This window comes from Moschus berezovskii, chromosome 4 (assembly GCF_049115385.1).
Source record: "Moschus berezovskii isolate FMDL1 chromosome 4, NW_MosBer_1.0, whole genome shotgun sequence".
Taxonomy (NCBI): domain Eukaryota; kingdom Metazoa; phylum Chordata; class Mammalia; order Artiodactyla; family Moschidae; genus Moschus; species Moschus berezovskii.
The window spans coordinates 96793879-96818319 of NC_142463.1; the positions used below are offsets into that span (position 1 = coordinate 96793879).

Genomic DNA, 24441 nt, shown 5'->3' on the forward strand with positions numbered 1-24441 from the left:
CACTGGACCACCAAGGAAGTCCCCCATGTCAGTTTCCTAATCACCAACCTTTCACGATTGCCGAGGGCTGTGGAGTAAACTTCAGACTAACAGCATGGCCTTCAAAGTGAAGTACTGCGGGCCACATAGGAAATGCCCATATATATTACCCCTTATTGCTGCCTTTCTAGCCATACTTTCTACTACATTCTAAACTGTAGTTTGCATATCAAGCAATTTATTTATTTGCTGCCTTCAATGGAAAAATACATAAGCAAAGGATACTTGTATTTTTCAAATTTAAGAGATTAACATTGTGAACAAAGGGATAGCTTTGGCCTCTTGCGTCTTCCAGCCCATAAGAGGTTGGAAATGTCTCATTAGCTCCTAGGCCTTTATAAACAGATGAAGGTAATGGATGTGGGACAGAACTGGAGAAGCAAACTAGATGAATGTATATTATAAAGAACAGAGAGCTACTAATGGAAGAAAAAATTATCAGTAAAAAGGAGACAGAGGAAACAGAAACACGTGCATAGGCTGAGTTGTAAGGATGTTTTGGAGGCTTTAGAGTATGGGTAAAGAGAGACTTTGGAGAAACTGCCATGAATGGCCATTCATGTGGGAGATTTGGGAAAAAAAAATATGAAAGAGGGTAGTATGCAGTTTAGCTGAGTAATATGAGTGCAACACACCCCATCCCCTGCCTTTTCTGTCTTTCCCTTTTGTGCTGCTCTAATAAAATTCTATTTTTATTTTTGCAGAGATGTACTTGATGTTTTTCAATAAAAGAAAGAACATAAAAAATTCAATGTAATAACAAATTTGACACATCCACCCTTCCTGTACAGAATCCTAGAACAGTGGGGCTCACAAACGGGCTCTAACAGAGGACCTCATCATGAGAAAGGAATTTGCTCTGCCTTGGTGTTTCCTTTTTATTATTTTTATTTATTTGCCTGCAGCAGGCCTTATGGCACATGGGATCTTTAGCTGTGGCATGTGGGATATAGTTCCCTGACCATGGATCACATCCAGGCCCTCTGCACTGGAAGCGTGGAGTCTTAGCCACTGGACCACTAGGGAAGTCCCTTGCTTTCATATTTTCTTGAACATTGCTTTAAAGATTTAATTTGTTTTTTATTTGTTTTTACTTGACAGATTGATATCCAAGATATTGTAGGCTAGTATTGGTTATAATTGTACTGTGCATCTTGACACACACACTTGTTCATCTTGCACCTACAGTTTTAGTTCCTTCTTCTCCTTTATCACCAATTGTCCAAATTCTACTTATATTCAAGGCTATTCAGATTGAAGGATTCACACGAAACCCTTTTTGATCTGCCAAAGCAAAGTTAATAGATTCTCTTTACTCTTCCTGAATGCTTTTCTTTGCCTTCATTGTAGCATCTGTCTCCCTTTACTTTGTCTCTAGTCTGTCTCTGGCACTAATTCATAAGCTTTTCAAAGGAAAAACTGTCGTAATCATATTTTTAAGTCCTGTAAATGCTTTGATGGTTACTTTTATGTGTCAACTTGACTGGGTCACAGAGTACCCAGCCATTTGGTCAGATGGTGGCTCAGACAGTAAAGCATCTGCCTGCAGTGTGGGTTTGATCCCTGGGTCGGGAAGATCTCCTGGAGAAGGAAATGGCAATCCACTCCAGTACTCTTGCCTGTAAAATTCCACGGATGGAGGAGCCTAATAGGCTACAGTCCGTGGGGTCGCAAAGAGTCGGACACGACTAAGCAACTTCACTTTCACTTTCTGGGTATGTCTGTGAGGATGTTTCTGGGGGAGATTAGTATTTGAATCAGTAAAGCAGATCACCTTCCTTAATGTGGATGGGCCTCATCCAATCAATTAAAGATCTCATAGAATAAAAAGGCGGAGCAAGAGGGGTCTCATGCTGCCTTTGAGCTGAGACATCAGTCTTTTCCTGCCTTCAGACTTGAACTGAAACATTGTGCTTTTTTGGATTTTGAGCCTGCCCATTTTTAGGCTCAGTTCAGTTCAGTCGCTCAGTTGTGTCCGACTCTCCATGACCCCATGAATCACAGCACGCCAGGCCTCCCTGTCCATCACCAACTCCTGGAATTCACTCAAACTCATGTCCACAGAGTCGGTGATGCCATCCAGCCATCTCATTCTCTGTCGTTCTCCTCCCACCCCCAACCTTTCCTAGCATCAGAGTCTTTTCCAGTGAGTCAACTCGTCGCATGAGGTGGCCAAAGTATTGCAGTTTCAGCTTTAGCATCAATCCTTCCAATGAACACCCACGATTGATCTCCTTTAGAATGGACTGGTTGGATCTCCTTGCAGTCCAAGGGACTCTCAAGAGTCTTCTCCAACACCACAGTTCAAAAGCATCAATTCTTTGGCGATCAGCTTTCTTCACAGTCCAACTCTCACATCCATACATGACCACGGGAAAAACTATAGCCTTGACTCGATGGACCTTTGTTGGCAAAATAATGTCTCTGTTTTTTAATATACTATCAAGGTTGGTCATAACTTTCCTTCCAAGGAGTAAGCTTCTTTTAATTTCATGGCTGCAATCAGCATCCGCAGTGATTTTGGAGCCCAAAAAAATAAAGTCTGACACTGTTTCCACTGTTTTTCCATCTATTTCCCATGAAGTGATGGGACCAGATGCCATGATCTTAGTTTTCTGAATGTTGAGCTTCAAGCCAACCTTTTCACTCTCCTCTTTCACTTTCATCAAGAGGCCTTTGAGTTCCTCTTCACTTTCTGCCATAAGGGTAGTGTCATCTGCATATCTGAGGTTATTGATATTTCTCCTGGCAATCTTGATTCCGGCTTGTGCTTCTTCCAGCCCAGCGTTCCTCATGATGTACTCTGCATATAAGTTAAATAAGCAAGGTGACAATATACAGCCTTGACCTACTCCTTTTCCTCTTTGGAACCAGTCTGTTGTTCCATGTCCAGTTCTAACTGTTGCTTCCTGACCTGCATACAGGTTTCTAGAACTACACTATCGACTCTTCTGGGTCTCACATCTTTGGACTCAGACTGGAACTGAATTATGTGGGTCTCCAGCTTGCTAACCACAGATCTTCGGACTTCTCAAAGTCCACAATCATGTGAGCCAGTTCTTTCTAAATATCACACTCTCTCTCTGCCTTTCTCTCTCTCGCCTCCTCCCTACATCCCCCCGTCACACACACATACCCACAGCTACCCTAATGGTTCTGTTTCTCTGGAGAACCCTGACTGATAAATTTTGGTACTGAGAAGTGTGGGTGCTGCTGTAATAAGTATCTAATAAGCATATGGAGGAAGTTTTGAAACTGGGTAATGGGTGGAGGCTGAAAGAGCTTTGAGGTGTGTGCTAGAAATGTGGAAGTTAAGGGCCATTTGATGATATCTCAGATGGGAAATGAGGAACACATTAGTGGAAACTGGAGGAAAAGCAGTCCTTGTTAGAAGGTGGCACAGAACTTGGCCAAACTGTGTTCTAGTGTTTTGTAGAAGGTAAAACTTGTGAGCCATAAAATTGGATACTTAGCTGAGGAGATTTCTAAGCAAGTTGTTGAAAGAGAGGCTTGGTTATTCCTGACTGCTTATACTAAAATATGGGAAAGGAGAAAGATGAATTGAAGAAGAAATTGTTAAGCAAAAAGGATCCATAACTGAGATTTAGAAAGTTCTCAGCCTATCAATATTGCAAAAAATGAGAAGACTGTTCTGAAGATAGCGCTCAGGGTGTGGGTGAACATCCATTTGATAAGGAGATGATATGTATGACTCATGGATTTTAACAGCCACCACAACAGAAGCCAGGAATAGAGATAGGATTATATATTGCCAGCTTGGTACAGAAAAAACCGAAGGGTATAGAAAAATGAGACAAAGTGAAGGAAGGCTCTCCGACTTCTTAGATCCTACAGTAAGACCAGACCTCAGTGCTATTCAGCTGTATGCTTCCACAGGCCAGGGGACCTCTCTTGGAACTATTCAGTGTGTGATAGTTTGTAAGGGCAACCTGAGCAAACTCAGACAGGTACCTAGTGCTGTTTCTACAGAGAAAAATAATGCTTGTCGAATGAATGAATAAATGAATGAACGGAAATCAGTTGAAATCAAGGCACTGTTTGAAACAATGATTCTATCAAAGTGACTGTAGGAGTAAGGAACATTTGGCAAGATTATCCCATCTAAAGTTTGGGGAAATGTGAGTCAGTGAAAAAAAGAAAAAGCAATGAAAATACACCATGATTCTCAATAAAATCATAAAACAAATATAACTATTTTAGAGCAAGGGTAAATTTGATTGTAGTTTATAAAGTTCCATTAAAGTTGAATTGAAAAATTACTTTTTAGAAAAAGTACATGATTAGCACAATTTATGGGGAGAATGAAATGGTATTGACTTATCTTAGTTCAGTAATTATGTTATCAAATTAATTTTAATGTGTTGGCCTTGAGCCCACAGGTGGAGAATTTGTTGAACTATCTCTTAGAAAATGTAATGATTAAAAGTAGGCAGCTGTGGAGTGCCCCAGGGACCCACCGCCAGCTCTAGCTCATTTAAGGTTGCATTAAAGATGTGGCAGATGGAATGAGTGCAGTGTTGATTAAATCCCGCCTCCTTGTAGCAAATCAAGGAGGAATAAAGCCAGTGAGAATTTTAAAAACCATGAGGACCTAGGCATTGCTTTTGCACCCAGAAAGCAATCAATAAATACTTATCTGTTAGGTTAATAAATGATGGTTACAAGTGATAAAATGAAATTTAATTTGCGAGCAATAGCGTACAAATATTGCTTCTCTCAAAAAGAAATCTGTTTTCAATTTGGCCAACAAATATTGGCTCAAGGAGCTATGTTCTAGGAACCACAATATGGTCTAATGTGACTCTCCAGGTCTCTTAAATACCAGGGGCTCTTGTGTGGCTGGTTGAGGGTAAAAGGACTCTGTTAAACAGGCATGGGTTTTAAGAATTCCACTGGTCTCTTAAGATTCCATCAAACCTCTTTAAAGTTAGAAGCCCCAGCCACTCACTGAAAATGAATTCTCTAACTCCTAGGGGCTAATTACTACCACAGCTCTGGTCTGAATTCAAAATGAGGATTGTCAGAGGGCAGCAAGCTGAAATTGGAGCCTTTCTGTTTTCACATGGATGAGCACTATTCAACTGCCATCTGCAGTAGGAGCAGGAATCTCTTGGAAAGTGGGGATATAGGTAACATAAGGCAGAGATTCTTTTTTAAAAAATTTATTTTTAATTGGAGGATAATTGCTTTACAATGTTGTGTTGGTTTCTGTAGCACAGCAAGGTGAATCAACCATTAAGTGTTAATCACTCAGTCGTGTCCAACTCTTTTACGACCCTATGGACTGTAGCCCACCAGGCTTCTCTGTCCATGGAATTCTCCAGCCAAGAATACTGGAGTGGGCAGCCATTCCGTTCTCCAGGGGATCTTCCCGCCCCAGGGATTGAACCCAAGGCTCCTGCACTGCAGGCAGATTCTTTACCATCTGAACCATCAGGGAAGCCTTGAACCAGCCATAAGTATATGTATAATACCGTCCCTCTTGTGCCTGCCTCCTGCCCACCCCTACACCCCAATCCCACCACTCTAGGTTGTCACAGAGCACCAGGCTGAGCTCAAGGCAAGGATTCTTTATAGAAATTATGATTCTGGGATGCCCAATACCACTGGATGAAACTTGGGAAAATGAACTTTCCTTTGAAATGACTCAGTAAGTTCTGTGGATTCCAATAGCATAGAGAGCATTCTCAGCATCCACTGCAGCCAGCTGTCTGGATGGGCACCATAGCACATAGTGGACAGGTGGAAACACATAGGCTTAAGCTTGCACTGCTGGCACCTGGGGAAGCACCTGTCAGCGCCACTCTCGCCAGAGAAGAGGGCAGGGCAGAGGAGAACAGTTGCTTTGTGAGAAAACATTAGAAAGGATGCTGGGCCAGGCTAGTGAAAGGAGCAATGTAGGGAAGCAGGTTGGGCTCCAAAAATCACTGCAGATGGTGACTGCAGCCATGAAATTAAAAGATGCTTGCCCCTTGGAAGAAAAGCTATGACAAACCTAGATAGTGTATTAAAAAGCAAAGACATCACTTTGCCCACAAAGGTCCATATGATCAAGACTGTGGTGTTTTCAGTAGTCATATATGGCTGTAAGAGCTGGACCATAAAGAAGGCTGAGTGCTGAAGAATTTATGTTTTTGAACTGTGGTGTTGGAAAAGACTCTTGAGAGACTCTTGGACAGCAAGGAGATCAAACCAGTCAATCCTAAAGGAAATCAGTCCTGAACATTCATTGGAAGGACTGATGCTGAAGCTGAAGCGCCAGTACTTTGGCTATCTGATGCAAAGAACTGACTCACTGGAAAAGACCCTGATGCTGGCAAAGATGGAAGACCAAAGGAGAAGGGGGTGATAGAGGATGAGATGGTTAGATAGCATCACTGACTCAATGGACATGAATCTGAGCAAACTCCAGGAGATAGTGAAGGACAGGGAAGCCTGGTGTGCTGCAGTCCATGGGGTCACAGAGTCAAACGTGAGTTAGAAACTGAACAACAGGGAAGCAGCAGCAGAGCCTGGCATGGAAGAACAGGTATCAAGCTGTGGGTGATCAACTTATTGACCAGCTCTGCCACTTATTGGACATGGGACCTGGGCAAGTTTTCTAATTTCTCTATTCCATAATTTTTTTCATCTGTAAAATGGGGATGCTAATAATTGTAGCTCCCTCAGAGGGTCCCTGAAAGGACTAAATGATACAGTGTAAGTAAAGAGCTTAGCATGGTACCTGACTTGCCACGTGTTGAACCTTAAATCAATGATATTAATGACCATTATTAGTTAGAATCATTTAGAAAGATTGCAGATCAGCACACCAGGAGGAAAGAAAGATTTTACTAAATGCTTGCAGTGATGCAGTGACTCAGTTTAAGCCTACCCTGAGAGGTAGGAATTATACTGTTCTAATGGATGTTCATTGGAGGGACTGATGCTAAAGCTGAAACTGCAATACTTTGGCCACCTCATGCGACGAGTTGACTCACTGGAAAAGACTCTGATGCTGGGAAAGGTTGGGGGCGGGAGGAGAAGGGGACGACGGAGAATGAGATGGCTGGATGGCATCACCGACTCTGTGGACATGAGTTTGAGTGAACTCCGGGAGTTGGTGATGGACAGGGAGGCCTGGCGTGCTGTGATTCATGGGGTCGCGGAGAGTCGGACACGACTGAGCGACTGAACTGAACTGAACTGAACTGACCCATTTTATGAATAGGATAAAGAAGCTCTGTGGGATTGAATGGCTTGCCTAAAGCCCTATATCTAGCTAGTAGTGGAGCCAGTATCAAACTCAGTCTTGTCTGAGCTTTTCCTAAGCCTGAAAGTAAAAGTCGTTCAGTAGTGTCCAACTGTTTCCAGTCAATGGAATTCTCTAGGCCAGAATACTGGAGTGGGTAGCCGTTCCTGTCTCCAGCAGATCTTCCCAACCCAGGAATCAAACCGGGGTCTCCTGCATTGCAGGTGGATTCTTTACCAGCTGAGCTACCAGGGAAGCTCTAAGTCTGTATTCCTTCTATCGCATTTTGCTGATATCCAGGGCCAGATTGAGATATGTGGAGAGCCTACCCACAAAAACAGTATCCCCACCTCATGTAAAAATAAAAACAATTAAAAACGTTAAAAGAAGTATAAGAAAGGTCAAGTGAAAGTGAAAGTGAAGTCGCTCAGTCGTGTCCGACCTTTAGCGACCCCACGGACTGCAGCCTACCAGGCTCCTCCATCCATGGGATTCTCCCGGCAAGAGTACTGGAGTGGCTTGCCATTGCCTTCTCAGATGACTCCAGTGAAAAAAATATGTATCAATTTCTTTCCAAGCCACTTCAATGTTTGTGTTTTCATGCCTTATTGTTTTATCCAGTGACCAAAGATGGAGCATCATTAGGAGGCAGTGTCCAGTGGCTTCCTGTCCAGGATTCCCTAACTTCAGAGAAATTGCCTGGTGTGGCCAGGAAATTGTTCATGTTTTAGGAGGTGCTGTGTGAATGCATTAATAATAGCAAATTATTAATGGCACTGATGGTATCAGTGTAAAAAATAATAGCAGCCATTTATTACACATATATGTGTCTGGCACTTCATAAACACTTTCTCATGTAATTCCCACAATGACTCTCACTATTTTACCAGTGACGTTCTAGAAAGTTATCCCAAAGGATACACATTATTATCCCTGAGATTAGAGGAACTCCGATCTCTTAAGTGTTTCTACTACACAGAGCTGTTCAAAGTTACCCAGGGGGTGAGTGACAGCCCAGAGACTAGTAGAGTATAGTCAGGGGCCTTTCCACTGCATCTCCCTCCTTCTTAAGGGTCATCCACGAAGGCTGCCCTAAAACCAGCCTGATGGAAGCTGCTCAGCCTCTCTTCCCAACCAATCACCTCAAATGCATTTGGGGTCCATATTTAGAGTTTAGAAGGAATGGCATGCCTATGAGAAGGTGACCTATACAAGCCTCAGGAAAAGTTCCAAAGAAATAGATTTTTTTTCTGTATTTAGAAATGTCTTTATCATCTGTGGTCTCAGGAATAAAGCCTGCAAGGTACACCAGAAAACATCCTCCTGTGTTACAGCTCTGCATGAGTATCATGCAGAGGTTTAGGGCGATGGGTGGGAATGTGGGTTCTGGAAGCAAATGTCCAGGGTTTGAAATGCAATTATGTGTTTGTGTTTGGTTGCTAGCTGTGTGCAACTTTACACAAGTTTCTAATCAGGACATAGTAATATTTATCTATTTGTTGTGAGTTGTGAATCAGATAATATATGCAAAGTTATTTGGCACCATGAGGTAAACACAAAAAAGATTGAAAAATATCACCACCACCACCACTACCGTCATCTACCTAATGCTATTTGCTTAATTTCATTGTCTAGTATAGTAATCCAGCCAACATTTTCTCTAACTCATTTAAAGTGTTGTAATGTCATGCTCTCAGGTACTGGTTATGGTTCTTTTAATATAGGCAATTGAGAAAAAGCCAACTAAATTGTGTTAAACTAATAAACAGTCCATTTAATCCAAAATAATTTGCGTGAACTCCGGGATTTGGTGATGGACAGGGAGGCCTGGTGTGCTATGATTCATGGGGTCTCAAAGAGTCGGACACGACTGAGCGACTGAACTGAACTGAATCCAAAATAACCAGCTTTTACTTTATGAAGTAGAAAGAAGGCAGAAAACCTTTCATTGGTGGTAGGGTTTTAATATTATTTGTAGCTCATGGCTGAACTGAGTGAACTGTAACTTCTATCTGTGTATTCACCCCTCCATGCCTCTGTCCACTTGTCTATTCAAAAAACACTTAAAGAGTCTTCTTTGTATTCAAGGAACTGTTGCTACATGTTTGGAATCTGGTTCCCTGACCAGGGATCAAAGCCGGCCCCCTCTACATTGGAAACTCGGAGTCTTAGCCACTGGGCCACCGGGGAAGTCCCTGTTTTTCGTATAGAATGCACTGTTCTGTGTCTTGCTCTGTTGCTCAGCATTATGTTTCTCATTTGAAAACATACGTCTCTCAGTCACCAGGAAATAGAAGTTAGAATCATAGCAGTATTCCACGACATCCAGTGTTGGTGAGGACGTTAATCACTGGGTCCCTCAAACACCTCTGGTGAAGAATAACTTGGTAAATCACTTTGGAAGACGAAATGGCAGTATCTACTAGGATCTGTTTATTGGCTTTCTGGACATACTGTTTTGTGAAGTACTTATTTTAAGATACTAGAAAAAGAATTAAAAGTCAGCAATAACTAGGCCCTGCTATATAGCAAAGGGAATTATATCCAGTCTATTGGTTTAAACCATAGTGGAAAAGAATTAAAAAAAAAAAAGAATGTACATATGTGTATAACTGAGTCACTTTACTATGCAGCAGAAACTAGTACAACATTATAAATCAACTATACTTCAACAAAGATTTTTTAAATAAAAAGGAACTAAAATGGATCATCACTTTAAAAAAAGAATTAAAAGACAGCAAAACAAAGCAGGAAGAGGAACATTAATAAAGATAAAAGCTGCTGCTGCTAAGTCACTTCAGTAGTGTCCGACTCTGTGTGACCCCATAGATGGCTAGAATTAATTAAATAAGGAAATCAGAGTAAGTAAAAATAAAACCAAAACCTGGTCCCTTCAAAACTACTATAAAGCTAATTAACACCTTGTAAATCTATTTTAAGATGACAGAGGGTTGCAGGAGAAAGAGCTCCCAAGCTTGGGAATAGGAAGAGATAAGATAAAGAGAAAACAAATTATAAAAGAATATTAGAATAAAACAGGCTAGTGAGCTCAGAAACAGATCCATACATATTTGGATACTTGATTTATGATCAAAATAACACTAATGAGAAGTGGGGGAAGGATAGTGTTTTGACCCATCTTAACCACTGTCTGTGCCCATGCACAAAATTATTCTAGATGGTTGTAGATATAAATGTGAGAGCTTAAACATTAAAGCTTCTACAAGATAACCTAGAAGAAAATATTTATGACCTTGGAATAGGTAGACGTCTTAAACAAACTGCTTACAAAATATTCCTGGTATAAAGAAAAAGATAAATTGGACTGTGTTAAAAAGATATCATTAAGAGACTGAAAAAGCAAGCCAGGGAGTAGAAGAGATTTCTCAGTACATATAACCAAATCGCACTCAGCATATAATTCCTACATATCAAAAAGATAACCCAATAGAAAAATAGATGAAAGACAAAATACACATTTTTATTGATAAAGAAAATAGAGAAAGATGCCAGTATCTTCTCTAGGCAAACACATCTGCAACGAGTTTTATTCATTTAGGCCTTGTGATTACTGTTTAGTGGCAGCACACACCCTGGAGGAGAGTGACAGAGAGAAAAGACAGCTGAAACTCTAAGAACTCAAGTTATCAATTGACAGCTTTGGCCACAGTCTAAGTTAAAATAAATGTGTTGGCCTGAGTCAGGAGCTTCAAGGGAAATGAAGCAAACGACTTGCTTCAGAGAGGACGGCTGCTGGTCTAACTCACTCAATGTCTTAATCTGGCATCCATAATAGATGCTCCTGAGACGTGGCCTACACAGAAGAGAGGACTGTTCCTGCAACTGACACCAGCTGACTGCCTTTGGAAACTCACCATCCACGCCACAATGGCGTCTGTTTCCCACATGGAACAGCAGTTATGACCAGTAAGCATTCTGTTTAAGAACCCTGTGTTTGAAGACTTGGTGTTCTTCAACACTTCAGCTGAAGCCCCATTGCAAAGGAATCACCTGCTCAGGTCAGCTGTTGGTAGAATGGCTCAGCCAAGGCACTTAGCTATGATCCCAGAATGATATCTTCAGTGCTGTCTGGTGAGGAGAACAGTCTGAGAGACATTCCATTTGATTCTCTCAACTGCCTGGTGATGTAGATATTATTTCCTCCACATCATATATGAGGGAACTGAGGTCTGCAGAGTTAAATGACTAACGGGCAGAGAACACAGTCAATAAGTAGAAGAACCAGTGCTCTCCTTTGAGGTTTTCTGGGTTCAGGCCCTGTGTTCTTGCCATTCTACGCATTAAATGATTAGCGACTTATGATGAGCAGCAGATGGGTTGTGGTAGTGCAGGAAATCACATACCTGAAATACCAAAACCGATGATAAATGCAATTGCTCCAGCCAGGATAATGATGATGCTAATAATGCTGTGGAGAGAGAAAGAATCAGGAAATTACTTCTTTATTCCACTTAACATGCTGCTTTGCAACCTGGGCTCATACCTGCCCTTTGTAAGAGGTACTATATAAAGACTCAACTTTTTCTTCAACATATATCCTTTCCTAGAAATAAAAGGGATCTCAACAATTCCATCCTTGGCCCTCTGGGTGCTGGGATAGATTAAAGGAGTGGCTCTTTTGTCTGATTATGTGCATCATCTTACTTTGCTATTTCCAGATCAGTGAAGATCACACACAAAGACTGCTGGGGAAAACCCAATGGCATTTCTGTAATGCCAGGTGCCACTTGAGGGAGACTAGTTCAATCCTTAGCCCACCCTGAGCATTACTGCATCTCTCTTATTACATCATTAATCTATCTGTTTGTCTCCTTCCGTAGACTTTAAACTCCACCAAGGACAGCGGTCATATCTTTGCTTTGCACCTGCTAGTCCACTTCACTCTGTAGATCCTCAGTGAGAGTCTGTTTTATTAAAACAGTAAGAAGTTTATTACAGAGAGCTTAGGAAATACAGATAAGCAAAAATAAAGACAAAATAAGCAAAAGCAAAATAGACAAAAGCAAAAATAAGACAATAAAGTCATCTGAAACTCCACCATCCAGATGTAACAACTGTTAACTTCTTGATATGTATCTTGCCAGTTTTCAATGAGCAGATTAACAAATGATATTTAGGAAATAAACAAATAAGGAAATACTGCTTACATTTACTGAGTGCTAGAATTATGTCACACATGTTGTTTTAGGCACCATTTATGGACTATGTCATTTATCCATGTGATAACCTTATGAGGTAAACAAATGTATCTCCATTTTACAGATGAAGACATGACAGAGGGATAGTAAGCTTCTTCCCTAAATTCACATGGTTGGTAAGTGGCAGAGCTGGGATCAGAATCTGTCGCCAAAATCTGCACTTGACAACTTCCTATACTGCCTCTCAGGGATGGGGGTTCCAGATGGGGTGTGCCCCTCCTCTCTGCCCAGAGGAACCCATTAGGGGACACCAGCTTGAGCTACTGAGAGTGACTCAGACAGAACAGAAGGTGCAGGTCAGAGCTGGCATGGTGGCAAAGCAGTCCCTGGGGAGCTTGCCCAGTGCTGCCTGCTCCGAGCACAAGTCATCAGGCAGGTGTCCTCTGCCACACTCTCACTGCTGCCAACTCACACATTCCCTGCACCCACACTGATGTTATGCAATAGGCAGGACAAAAGAGAGGCACCGGGAGGCAAAGAATGATGCCATAGAGAGGGAAGGGAAGCACAGGGCATTTTACTTGCTGCCCCGAATAGGCTTATTGTACTCAGCTCCCCTCAGCTCAGGGATGGGCCAACCAGAGAGAAACGATAGACTCATGAGGAACAATTTGAGTAAACAGTTCCCCTAGAGGTTAAGCCCTCCTGAGGTATAGCCATAGGGACAACAATTGAATAAGCAAAATGATCACTAGGACTGACAAGGTATCTGCAGTTGATTCCAAGAAGAGACCACATTTGACCACTCCCTCCTTTTTTTACACACCTAGGTGTGGCATCAAATATTATTAGTCCAAGTGTGTGAGAACAGCTCGACAAACTCATAGCAAGAGGTACTATCTGGCTCTCTGACTACTGAGCTGGACAGAGCGGACTTGCATTTGTGACCCAGGAATCACTTACCTTGGGTGAATTACTTTGTCTCTCTGAGAATCAGTTTCTTTATCTTTAAAATGGGAGTAGGAGTAATTTCTGCTCCATCTGTTATAAAAATATTACAAGTTGAAGTGTGCTCCTCCCTACTCATATTTTGAAGTCCTGACCCCCATTGGAAGGACTGATGCTAAAGCTGAAACTCCAATACTTTGGCCACCTCATGTGAAGAGTTGACTCACTGGAAAAGACTCTGATGCTCGGAGGGGTTGGGGGTGGGAGGAGATGGGGACGACAGAGAATGAGATGGCTGGATGGCATCACCGACTCGATGGACATGAGTTTGAGTGAACTCCGGGAGTTGGTGATGGACAGGGAGGCCTGGCGTGCTGTGATTCATGGGGTCGCAAAGAGTCGGACACAACTGAGCGACTGAACTGAACTGAACTGAACCCCCAGGACCTCAGAATGTGATTTTATTTGGAAATAGTCATTGCAGATGTGATTAGTTAAGATGAAATCATACTGGAGTAGTGCTGTGCTTAGTCACTAAGTCATGTCCAACCCTTTGAAACCCCATTGACTGTAGTCTGCCAGGCTCCCCTGTCCATGGCGATTCCCCAGGCAAGAATACTGAAGTGGGTGGCCATGCCCTTCTTCAGGGAATCTTCCCAACCCAGAGACTGAAGCCAGGTCTCCCACATTGCAGGAGGATTCTTTACTGTCTGAGCCACCAGGGAAACCCACACTGGAGTAGGGTAGCCCCTAATTCCGTATGACTGGTGTAATCCCTTCTCCAGTGGATCTTCCTGACCCAGGAATCGAACTGGGGTCTCCTGCATTGCAGGCAGATTCTTTACCAGCTGAGCTACCAGGGAAGCCCCTGGAATAGGTTTGTCCCTAATTCAACATGACTGGTGTCCTTCTGTAAAGGGGATATTTGGACACAGACACTCACAGGGAAAACAGCATGTGAAAATGAAAACAGAGATCTAGAAGCCAAGGACACCAAAGATTGCCAACTAACACCAGAAGCTAGAGGTGAAGCCTGAACAGAGTCTTCTCATGGTCCTTGGGAGGACCCACCTAGACTGCTAGTCTCCAAAACAATGAGACAATATTTTGTTTCTGTTGTTACCCAGTTTATGGTATTTTATTACAACAGCCCTGGCTTTGATCTTGTTTTAAGATCAAAATGGGCAATGATTGTTGCATATTCCATACAGGGCTTTCATATGTTTCTTTTTTACTGTAAAAAAATTTACCTCTTGCTATTTGCTGCATGCTTATTATTAAAAGCTATGACTTAAATCTGGAGAATAACCCAACTGGTAATAACAAAAATATCATAAGCATTTTGGTATATCAGAAAGAGCATGTAGTAGGCTAAGCATTCAGTGTACATTTTCTCATTTGTTTGAATGATCAGTTCCTGGTCTCCTTAATTTCTCTCATATTCCTTCATTTCTGTCCCCACTGCTCCTGGTCACCACCATGTCTCAGCGGCATCATTGCAACACTCTCCTGACAGCCCTACTTCTAGACTAAACCTTGCTAAGCCATGCTTCACCCGGCCAGAATCAGTGGTGACTTCAGAATTTGTTATTATGTATTTATATCTGGCTGCCCGGGGTCTTCGTTGCTGCACACAGACTTTTTCTAGCTGCGGCAAGTGGGGGCTGCTCACTGCGGTACCATGGCTTCTCCTGTTGCAGAGCACAGGCTCTCGGCATGCAGGCTTAGGAGCAGCGGTGCTCAGGCTCTAGAGTGTTGCGGTGCACAGGCTTAGCCGCTCCGCAGCATGTGGGATCTTAGTTCTCAGACCAGGGACAGAACCTGCATTGGCAGGTTTCTTAACCACTGGACCACCAGGGAAGTCCCAGAATTTCTGTATGAGTGTGGCTTAGGGGGGATGACCTGGTCGAAATGGGGCTGAGGGTGATACTGAGGCAGTATAATGCTGGAATCACGGCATGGCTTCTGGATCCAGCCTGAACAGGTTCACAGCCCAGCACCACTAGGTACTAACTGCAGACCTTGTTTCCTTTCCTTCTTGTGAAGACCGAGTTGCCACATTTTAAAAGATCGCCTAGAACAGTGGCACACAGGAAGCTTTAATCGGTATTAGCTACTACTATTCTTGTTTTCCTTCTGTGGTTATATAACAAGCACAGGTTTCTAACTAAGTATACATTTCCTTGGTGGCTTGTGAGGACCACCCATTGCTTAGCTACAGAACTACTGGTCAGAATGACTACAAAACTAATCATACTAGTCCTGTGCTTAAAACTTCAGGTTCCTTTTCCATCTCCCTCATGGTAAAAATCCACTTTGTGATGTAGACAAAATGGCCTTTCAAAGGGAGTCTTAACCCTCTCTCTGCAGTCTTGCTGCTTCCCACACTGCCCCTGGCATCCTGCACTTCAGTCCACCCTTCCAGCCCGCTGGGCCCTCACAGATCTCCCTGCCACAGGCCTACCCTCTCTCACGAGGCGGGTGGACAGCAGAGACACTGAATAGACACCTGGACACTCACCAGCAGGGAGGGGACAGTGGAGATTGAACATCACAGTCAGAGCAGCTGAGCCCGTCTCCCTCACCCCCAGGCCCACATGCTTCCCCTGCAGTGGAAGCAGAGCCCTGCTGTCTGTCAGCAAGTTCCCTCTCTAAGCAGAAATCACCTTGAGGTTTGTTCTGAGCTTGTATGGGAAACAGCTCAACCTCCAGAGCCTTGGAAAGAGAAGCAAGAAATATCAGAGCAGCCAAATGAAATAATTCCTGCCTGCTGCTTGTTAATTTTTTAAAAAGATGAATGAAATATTTCATATAAGGTGTTCTTACATGGCTTTTTGGTTTTTACTTTCCAAGAATAATTTCTAATAACTACGCTACAGGAAATTTTTAATGCAAAACTGTGTCTTCTAACCAACTGCATTGGAATTCACAGTGCACGTTTGTTAGACTCTCCTGACAAAAAAGCCCAGATGACAGCCAGTGTCTTTGGAGGATTTGTTCACTTAATAAACATTTATTAAGTACTTCCTAAGGAAAAGGAGTAGGTCAAGGTTGTATATTGTCACCCTGCTTATTTAACTTCTATGCAGAGTACATCACGAGGAACGCTGGGCTGGAAGAAGCACAAGCTGGAATCAAGATTGCCAGGAGAAATATCAATAACCTCAGACATGCAGATGACACCACCCTTATGGCAGAGAGTGAAGAGGAACTCAAAAGCCTCTTGATGAAAGTGAAAGAGGAGAGTGAAAAGGTTGGCTTGAAGCTCAACATTCAGAAAACAAAGATCATGGCATCTGGTCCCATCAGTTCAGTTCAGTTCAGTCGCTCAGTCGTGTCCGACTCTGCACGACCCCATGAATCACAGCACGCCAGGCCTCCCTGTCCATCACCAACTCCCGGAGTACACTCAAACTCATGTCCACAGAGTCGGTGATGCCATCCAGCCATCTCATTCTCTGTCGTCCCCTTCTCCTCCAGACCCCCAACCTTTCCCAGCATCAGAGTCTTTTCCAGTGAGTCAACTCGTTGCATGAGGTGGCCAAAGTATTGCAGTTTCAGCTTTAGCATCAGTCCTTCCAATGAACACCCAGGATTGATCTCCTTTAGAATGGACTGGTTGGATCTCCTTGCAGTCCAAGGGACTCTCAAGAGTCTTCTCCAACACCACAGTTCAAAAGCATTGATTCTTCAGCGATCAGCTTTCTTAACAGTCCAACTCTCACATCCATACATGACCACGGGAAAAACTATAGCCTTGACTAGACGGACCTTGGTTGGCAAAGTAATGTCTCTGCTTTTTAATATACTATCTAGGTTGGTCATAACTTTCCTTCCAAGGAACAAGCGTCTTTTAATTTCATGGCTGCAATCAGCATCTGCAGTGATTTTGGATCCCAAAAAAATAAAGTCTGACACTGTTTCCCCTGCTTTTCCATCTATTTCCCATGAAGTGATGGGACCAGATGCCATGATCTTTGTTTTCTGAATGTTGAGCTTCAAGCCAACCTTTTCACTCTCCTCTTTCACTTTCATCAAGAGGCTTTTGAGTTCCTCTTCACTTTCTGCCATAAGGGTAGTGTCATCTGCATATCTGAGTTTATTGATATTTCTCCTGGCAATCTTGATTCCAGCTGTGCTTCTTCCAGCCCAGCGTTCCTCATGATGTACTCTTCATATAAGTTAAATAAGCAAGGTGACAATATACAGCCTTGATGTACTCCTTTTGGTCCCATCACTTCATGGGAAATAGATGGGGAAACAGTGGAAACAGTGTCAGACTTTATTTTGGGGGGCTCCAAAATCACTGCGGATGCTGATTGCAGCCATGAAATTAAAAGACGCTTACTCCTTGGAAGGAAAGTTATGACCAACCTAGATAGTGTATTAAAAAGCAGAGACATTACTTTGCCAACCAAGGTCCATCTAGTCAAGGCTATGGTTTTCCCAGTGGTCATGTATGGATGTGAGAGTTGGACTGTGAAGAAAGCTGATCGCCAAAGAATTGATGCTTTTGAACTGTGGTGTTGGAGAAGAGAGTCCCTTGGACTGCAAGGAGATCCAACCAGTTCATTCTAAAGGAGATCAGTCCTGGGTGTTCATTGGAAGGACTGATGCTAAAGCTGAAACTGCAATACTTTGGCCACCTCATGCAACGAGTTGACTCACTGGAAAAGACTCTGATGCTGGGAAGGACTGGGGCGGGAGGAGAAGGGGACGACAGAGAATGAGATGGCTGGATGGCATCACCGACTCGATGGATACGAGTTTGAGTGAACTCTGGGAGTTGGTGATGGACAGGGAGGCCTGGCGTGCTGTGATTCATGGGGTCGCAAAGAGTCGGACACGACTGAGTGACTGAACTGAACTGAACTGAAGCGCAGGACATTGTTCTGGACACTATGGAGGAAGTAGATAGATAAAGTAAACCAAATGCCTGCTCTCAAGAAACTAACAGTAAATTTAGGTAAGACACACACATACATAAAACATACACAAACATACATTGCACACACAGACACATATACATGCCACTGTAATAAGACATAATGTGAGGGTTTCAGTGAAGAGAGGAGCAAGTTCTTACAGGACTTCTAGGAAGGTAGGAAGTTATTTTCAGGGCTTCCCTGGTGGCTCAGCTAGTAAAGAATTGGCCTGCAGTGTGGGACACCTAGATTCGATCCCTGGGTTGAGAGGATCCCCTGGAAAGGGAAAGGCTATCCACTCAGGTATTCTGCCCTGGAGAATTCCAGGAACTGTATATTCCATGAGGTCGCAAAGAGTCAGACACAACTGAGCGACTTTCACTTCACTTCAGTAGCTTATTTAAATCTGAGAGAAATAGGGAGAATCAAAGTACATTTTCATGGACAAATTTCAAAGAAAATAAAGAGAAAGCCTTCATCCAAAAATATGTTTAGCTAATTCATGCTAATATATACTCTGTCTCTAAGGCAGAACCAAAAAGAAAAGTTGTTTCTGCTGCACTGCACGGGGTCAGACCCGAGCATCACACTGTAGGGCTCTGGGCCCGTGGAGGGGAGTTTCAGGGGCTGCAGACCTGAGCCTTTCAGGGGAGGGGCCCGCCTTGCAGCCTGGGAATCAGCATAAAACATCCACAAAACCTGAGGATGGCCTTGCTCACTTCTCTCATGTGTCTTTGCTTCAGCTGCTGGCCCTCTCTGCGGCACTTGAAAAAAAGGAGGCATTTCTGTTAAGACATGCTGTGTTCCTGAATAACCTCATATTCTACAAAATCACACAATGAACGTAATAGGGCTTATGGGGAAAAAATAGGGTTAAGGGAAGACCATTCAAAACCCGTGTGACTCTGTGATCCGTCTCTTAAGAGACACAGTAATTGGTACCTTGGGAGATGACTTGGCAGCCAAAGCAGGCAGCTTAGTAGGCACAAGCTGCTGCAGGGAAAATTTTAAATGCACAACCATTGAGTGGAAATGCCAACTTAAGGTGATATGAGGCAGTGAGGTTGTGGTAAAGGTGGGTACAGTGGTGGGAAGTGGAACCTGGGGGTGCAAGGCCGGATGTGGGCCTCTGGGGTGGGAGCCCCAAGTGCATGGGTTCATTTAAAATTAAAAGAAAAATAGAACAGGAAGCTATACTCAGCCCTTCCCACTGACAGTCATTCTCTGCTGTTTCAGCTCCTCTCGCCTTGGAAAAATTTGCATGTGACTCAATTCTACATTCATGTTAAACTGTATCAGTCCCCTCTTTTCCGACCACATATGAGCTAATTGACTTTATAGATATCTATATGCAGGTTTTAGAAGAGGCAGAGGCACCAGAGATCAAATTGCCAACATCCGCTGGATCATGGAGAAAGCAAGAGAGTTCCAGAAAAACATCTATTTCTGCTTCATTGACTATGCCAAAGCCTTTGACTGTGTGGATCACAATAAACTGTGGAACATTCTGAAAGAGATGGGAATCCCAGACCACCTGACCTGCCTCTTGAGAAACCTGTATGCAGGTCAGGAAGCAACAGTTAGAACTGGACATGGAATAACAGACTGGTTCCAAATAGGGAAAGGAGTACGTCAAGGTTGTATATTGTCACCCTGCTTATTTAACTTCTATGCAGAGTACATCATGAGGAACGCTGGGCTGGAAGAAACACAAGCTGGAATCAAGATTGCCGGGAGAAATATCAATAAACTCAGATATGCAGATGATACCACCCTTATGGCAGAGAGTGAAGAGGAACTCAAAAGCCTCTTGATGAAAGTGAAAGAGGAGAGTGAAAAGGTTGGCTTGAAGCTCAACATTCAGAAAACAAAGATCATGGCATCTGGTCCCATCACTTCATGGGAAATAGATGGGGAAACAGTGTCAGACTTTATTTTTTTGGGCTCCAAAATCACTGTGGATGCTGATTGCAGCCATGAAATTAAAAGACACTTACTCCTTGGAATGAAAGTTATGACCAACCTAGATAGTATATTAAAAAGCAGAGACATTACTTTGCCAACAAAGGTCCGTCTAGTCAAGGCTATGGTTTTTCCCGTGGTCATGTATGGATGTGAGAGTTGGACTGTGAAGAAAGTTGATCGCCAAAGAATTGATGCTTTTGAACTGTGGTGCTGGAGAAGACCTTGAGAGTCCCTTGGACTGTAAGGAGATCCAACCAGTCCATTCTGAAGGGGATCAGACCTGGGTGTTCACTGGAAGGACTGATGCTAAAGCTGAAACTCCATTACTTTGGCCACCTCATGCGACGAGTTGACTCACTGGAAAAAACTCTGATGCTGGGAAGAATTGGGGGTGGGAGGAGACGGGGACGACAGACAATGAGATGGCTGGATGGCATCACTGACTCAATAGACATGAGTTTGAGTGAACTCCGGGAGTTGGTGATGGACAGGGAGGCCTGGCGTGCTGAGATTCATGGGGTTGCAAAGAGTCGGTCACGACTGAGCGACTGAACTGAACTGATATTGTAGCAGACAGACTATAGTAATGAGTTACCAAGAAACAAGATTGATGATTCCCTAACCCTGCAGTTTCAGAAGTTCCAAATAGGCAACCCCTTTGACCTAACAACCGTCACCCCTCTAAATGGGGTACCACCTCCTTCTGGCTATATGAGACCCTAATAAATTTTATTTGCAATTCCTTGTTGAAAAAGAAGCAAGGTTTAATCTTCTTTAGTTTATATTTTTATGGAATGTGTTATTAATAAGTGCTTCCAAAATTGTATGAAATTCCTAGAAATTTATCAGTTCAAGGTCTTTGCTATCCATGATACGTCCGGTTATAGTGTAATTAGTCATAATTCCAGTTATTATCTTAAAATGTTATCTCACTAAACCAATCAAATTTCCTTGTCAATTGCATTGAAGTGAACTCTCATCAGGTGTTTTAAAAAAAAAGAAAAGAAAACTGGGATAGAGATACCTACCTTTTAAGGACCAGCTCTCATTGTATCAGAGACCCATAAGGATGGTTAACCAATAGCTAATGCTTATCGGTCCTGTTCTGTGCGCCAGTGCTGTGCATCCAGAGTCTTGTTCATTCCTTACAGGAATGCCTTGAGGCAAGTGCCACTATCTTTACCTTTTTACATGTGGGGAGACTGAGGCTTAGCTGAAGTAAATGACCAAACACTCACAGCTAGAAAGTGGGAGAGCCAGGTCTCAAACCCAGGGAGTCCAGTTTGTGAGCCTGTTCTCCGAAGAGCCATACTTGTAGAAAAAGTTCCATATGGCAGGAGTCTGAACGTTTGGAAGGCCCCGTCAGCCCCACCCATGAATATCTTCTCTAGCTCTATTTCTGAAAACCAGGACTTCCCAGATTTGCTATGTTGTTGGGTAGAGCAGTCATCTGGGAAGGTATCAAATGCTCTTTGTTTATTCAGACATTAATGGTTTCTCTGTTGTTCAGTTTCTGCCTCCTCAAATACCTAGAAAACTGAGAGACTGTATTTCTTATAGATTATCAGCTTACCTCTACTTGTGTCACTGATAAATGATTAATACTCTGAAAACTAGATTAAGTTAGCAAATATGGGATTAATCTGAATAAATTCTACTTTTAAATATTACAAGCAGAATATTTGAGTAAATCAAGTAAATATTTGAATAAATCAAACATTTACTTTGTTTGTAAACTAATGAAGTAACTAGGTTTATAAAGGGATGATGAAATTGAAGACATTTTAGATGCTGATTGCAGCCATGAAATTAAAAGACGCTTACTCCTTGGAAGGAAAGTTATGACCAACCTAGATAGCATATTAAAAAGCAGAGACATTACTTTGCCAACCAAGGTCCGTCTAGTCAAGGCTGTGGTTTTTCCCGTGGTCATGTATGGAAGTGAGAGTTGGACTGTGAAGAAAGCTGATCGCCGAAGAATTGATGCTTTTGAACTGTGGTGTTGGAGAAGACTCTTGAGAGTCCCTTGGACTGCAAGGAGATCCAACCAGTCCATTCTAAAGGAGATCAGTCCTGGGTGTTCATTGCAGGACTGATGCTGAAGCTGAAACTCCAATACTTTGGCCACCTCATGCAATGAGTTGACTCACTGGAAAAGACTCTGATGCTGGGAAAGGTTGGGGGCAGGAGGAGATGGGGATGACAGAGAATGAGATGGCTGGATGGCATCACCGACTCGATGGACATGAGTTTGAGTGAACTCTGGGAGTTGGTGATGGACAGGGAGGCCTGGCGTGCTGTGATTCATGGGGTCGCAAAGAGTCGGACACGACTGAGCAACTCAACTGAAATGAACTGACTACAGCCTAACCAAAAAGGTTCTCTCTCTCTGCATTTTTTTCCCCCATAAAAGGAGAAAAGGAATTATTTGTGGCTCAGAGGGTAAAGCGTCTGCCTGCAATGCGGGAGACCCGGCTTCGATTCCTGGGTTGGGAAGCTCCCCTGGAGAAGGAAATGGCTCCAGTACCCTTGCCTGGAAAACCCCATGGACAGAGAAGCTGGTAGGCTACAGTTTATGGGGTCACAAAGAGTCGGACATGACTGAGCGACTTGACTTTCTTTCTTTCACTTTTTCTTTCTATGTGAAGCATTGGGCTTCAAGGTAAAACTATGTGCCATTCTCTAGATATTGATTAGTGTAGCTCTGAGGTTTGTGAGACACTTAGATTGCTGAATACTCAGGTTCTTTCTTTCCCTGAAGAATCGAGAGTATGTTTCCCTACCTCTCAGTTCCTCTCCTTCACCTCTTCATTTTGGGGAAAGGAAGGCTAGTGTGGATCCAGGAAATGAGATCACAGAGTGGATCAGAGAATGAGCAGCTAGAGTGGGGAGTGGAGAGTGAGGAAGAAAGTTGGCAAGGAGAAGGAGCGTTCCTGGGAGCCTGAGGAGAGTGTGTACAAGAGAGGGCATGCTTTCTGGGCAGCCCCGCTCTGTGCATACTGCCTTAAAGACAGTGGACAGCCTGGCTTTGTGTTGGGGAAAGGGATTTTAGGAAACTGTGTATGAGAAGCTTGGGTGCTTTTGAGAGTCAAGTTGAGGAATCTTCTCTTCTTTCAAGTTGCAACACAGGATTGTGGGGTCCTCCAAAGCCCGGGCCCCAGGATTACGTCACCCTGGACCCCAATGCCACAAAACCAGAGAGACGTGACCAGCAAGTGAATTTCATCTCACACACCAACTTCTTTTGTATGATTGATGGTGGTGGCCTAGGATATCATGTTGGAAAAGACTGCAAGGCTGCCTGCAGGCTCAGCAAGAGAGAGGACCACTATTGATAAATGATTTCTAAGTGATCACATGGGCCCTATCCCTGGGTTAGCAGCAACACATGAAAGGGGGCTTTAACTGACTGATCAGTACCAACTACCTATCTCAGGCTAATTTAGTTCAGTTTACTTCAGTCATTCAGTTGTGTCCGACTCTTTGCAACCCCATGGACTGCAGCATGCCAGGCTACCCTGTCCATCACCAACTGCCGGAGCTTGCTCAAACTCATGTCCATTGAGTCAAGGCTAGTTCAATAGCAAATTGAGGCTAATTTAATAACAAATCGAGCCTAATTTAATAGCAAAGTAATGCCAGTCCAATGGCAATGTTAGTTGACTGCATATTTTGGCATAAATATGCCCATTTTTTTTTTTTTTTTTAGGAATGGCCTCTTAAATCCACAGAGTGTTGAGGTGGGGAGCCCCCAACCACATCAGATTTGTTTCACATATGATAATATACATGTTTCAATCCATTCTCCAAAATCATCCCACCCTCACCCTCTCCCACAGAGTCCAAAAGAATGCTCCACACATCTGTGTCTCTGCTGTTGTCTCATACACAGGGTTATCGTTATCCTCTTGCTAATCCATATATATGTGTTAATATACTGTATTGGTGTTTTTCTTTCTGGCTTATTTCACCCTGTATAATAGGCTCCAGTTTCATCCACCTCATTAGAACTAATTCAAATGTATTCTTTTTAATTGCTGAGTAGTACTCCATTGTGTAAATGTACCACAGCTTTCTTATCCATTCGTCTGCAGATGGACATCAAGGTTGCTTCCATGTCCTGGCTATTATAAACAGTGCTGCGATGAACATT

At 43.1% G+C, this 24441-nt stretch overlaps 1 protein-coding gene across 2 annotated transcripts in view; it reads right to left on the bottom strand.

Annotated features, from left to right (window-relative positions):
• VTCN1 (V-set domain containing T cell activation inhibitor 1) overlaps positions 1 to 24441 on the bottom strand; it is a 79853-nt gene that overhangs the window by 19327 nt on the left and 36085 nt on the right. Inside the window, exons 2-3 of one of the 2 annotated variants that reach the window (XM_055403799.2) lie at positions 13414 to 13491; positions 11656 to 11720 (exon numbers count right to left, since the gene is read on the bottom strand). In XM_055403799.2, the coding sequence (XP_055259774.1) occupies positions 11656 to 11720; positions 13414 to 13491 (143 nt within the window). The remainder of the gene's footprint in view (positions 1 to 11655; positions 11721 to 13413; positions 13492 to 24441) is intronic. The other variant, XM_055403802.2, reaches the window with a different exon arrangement.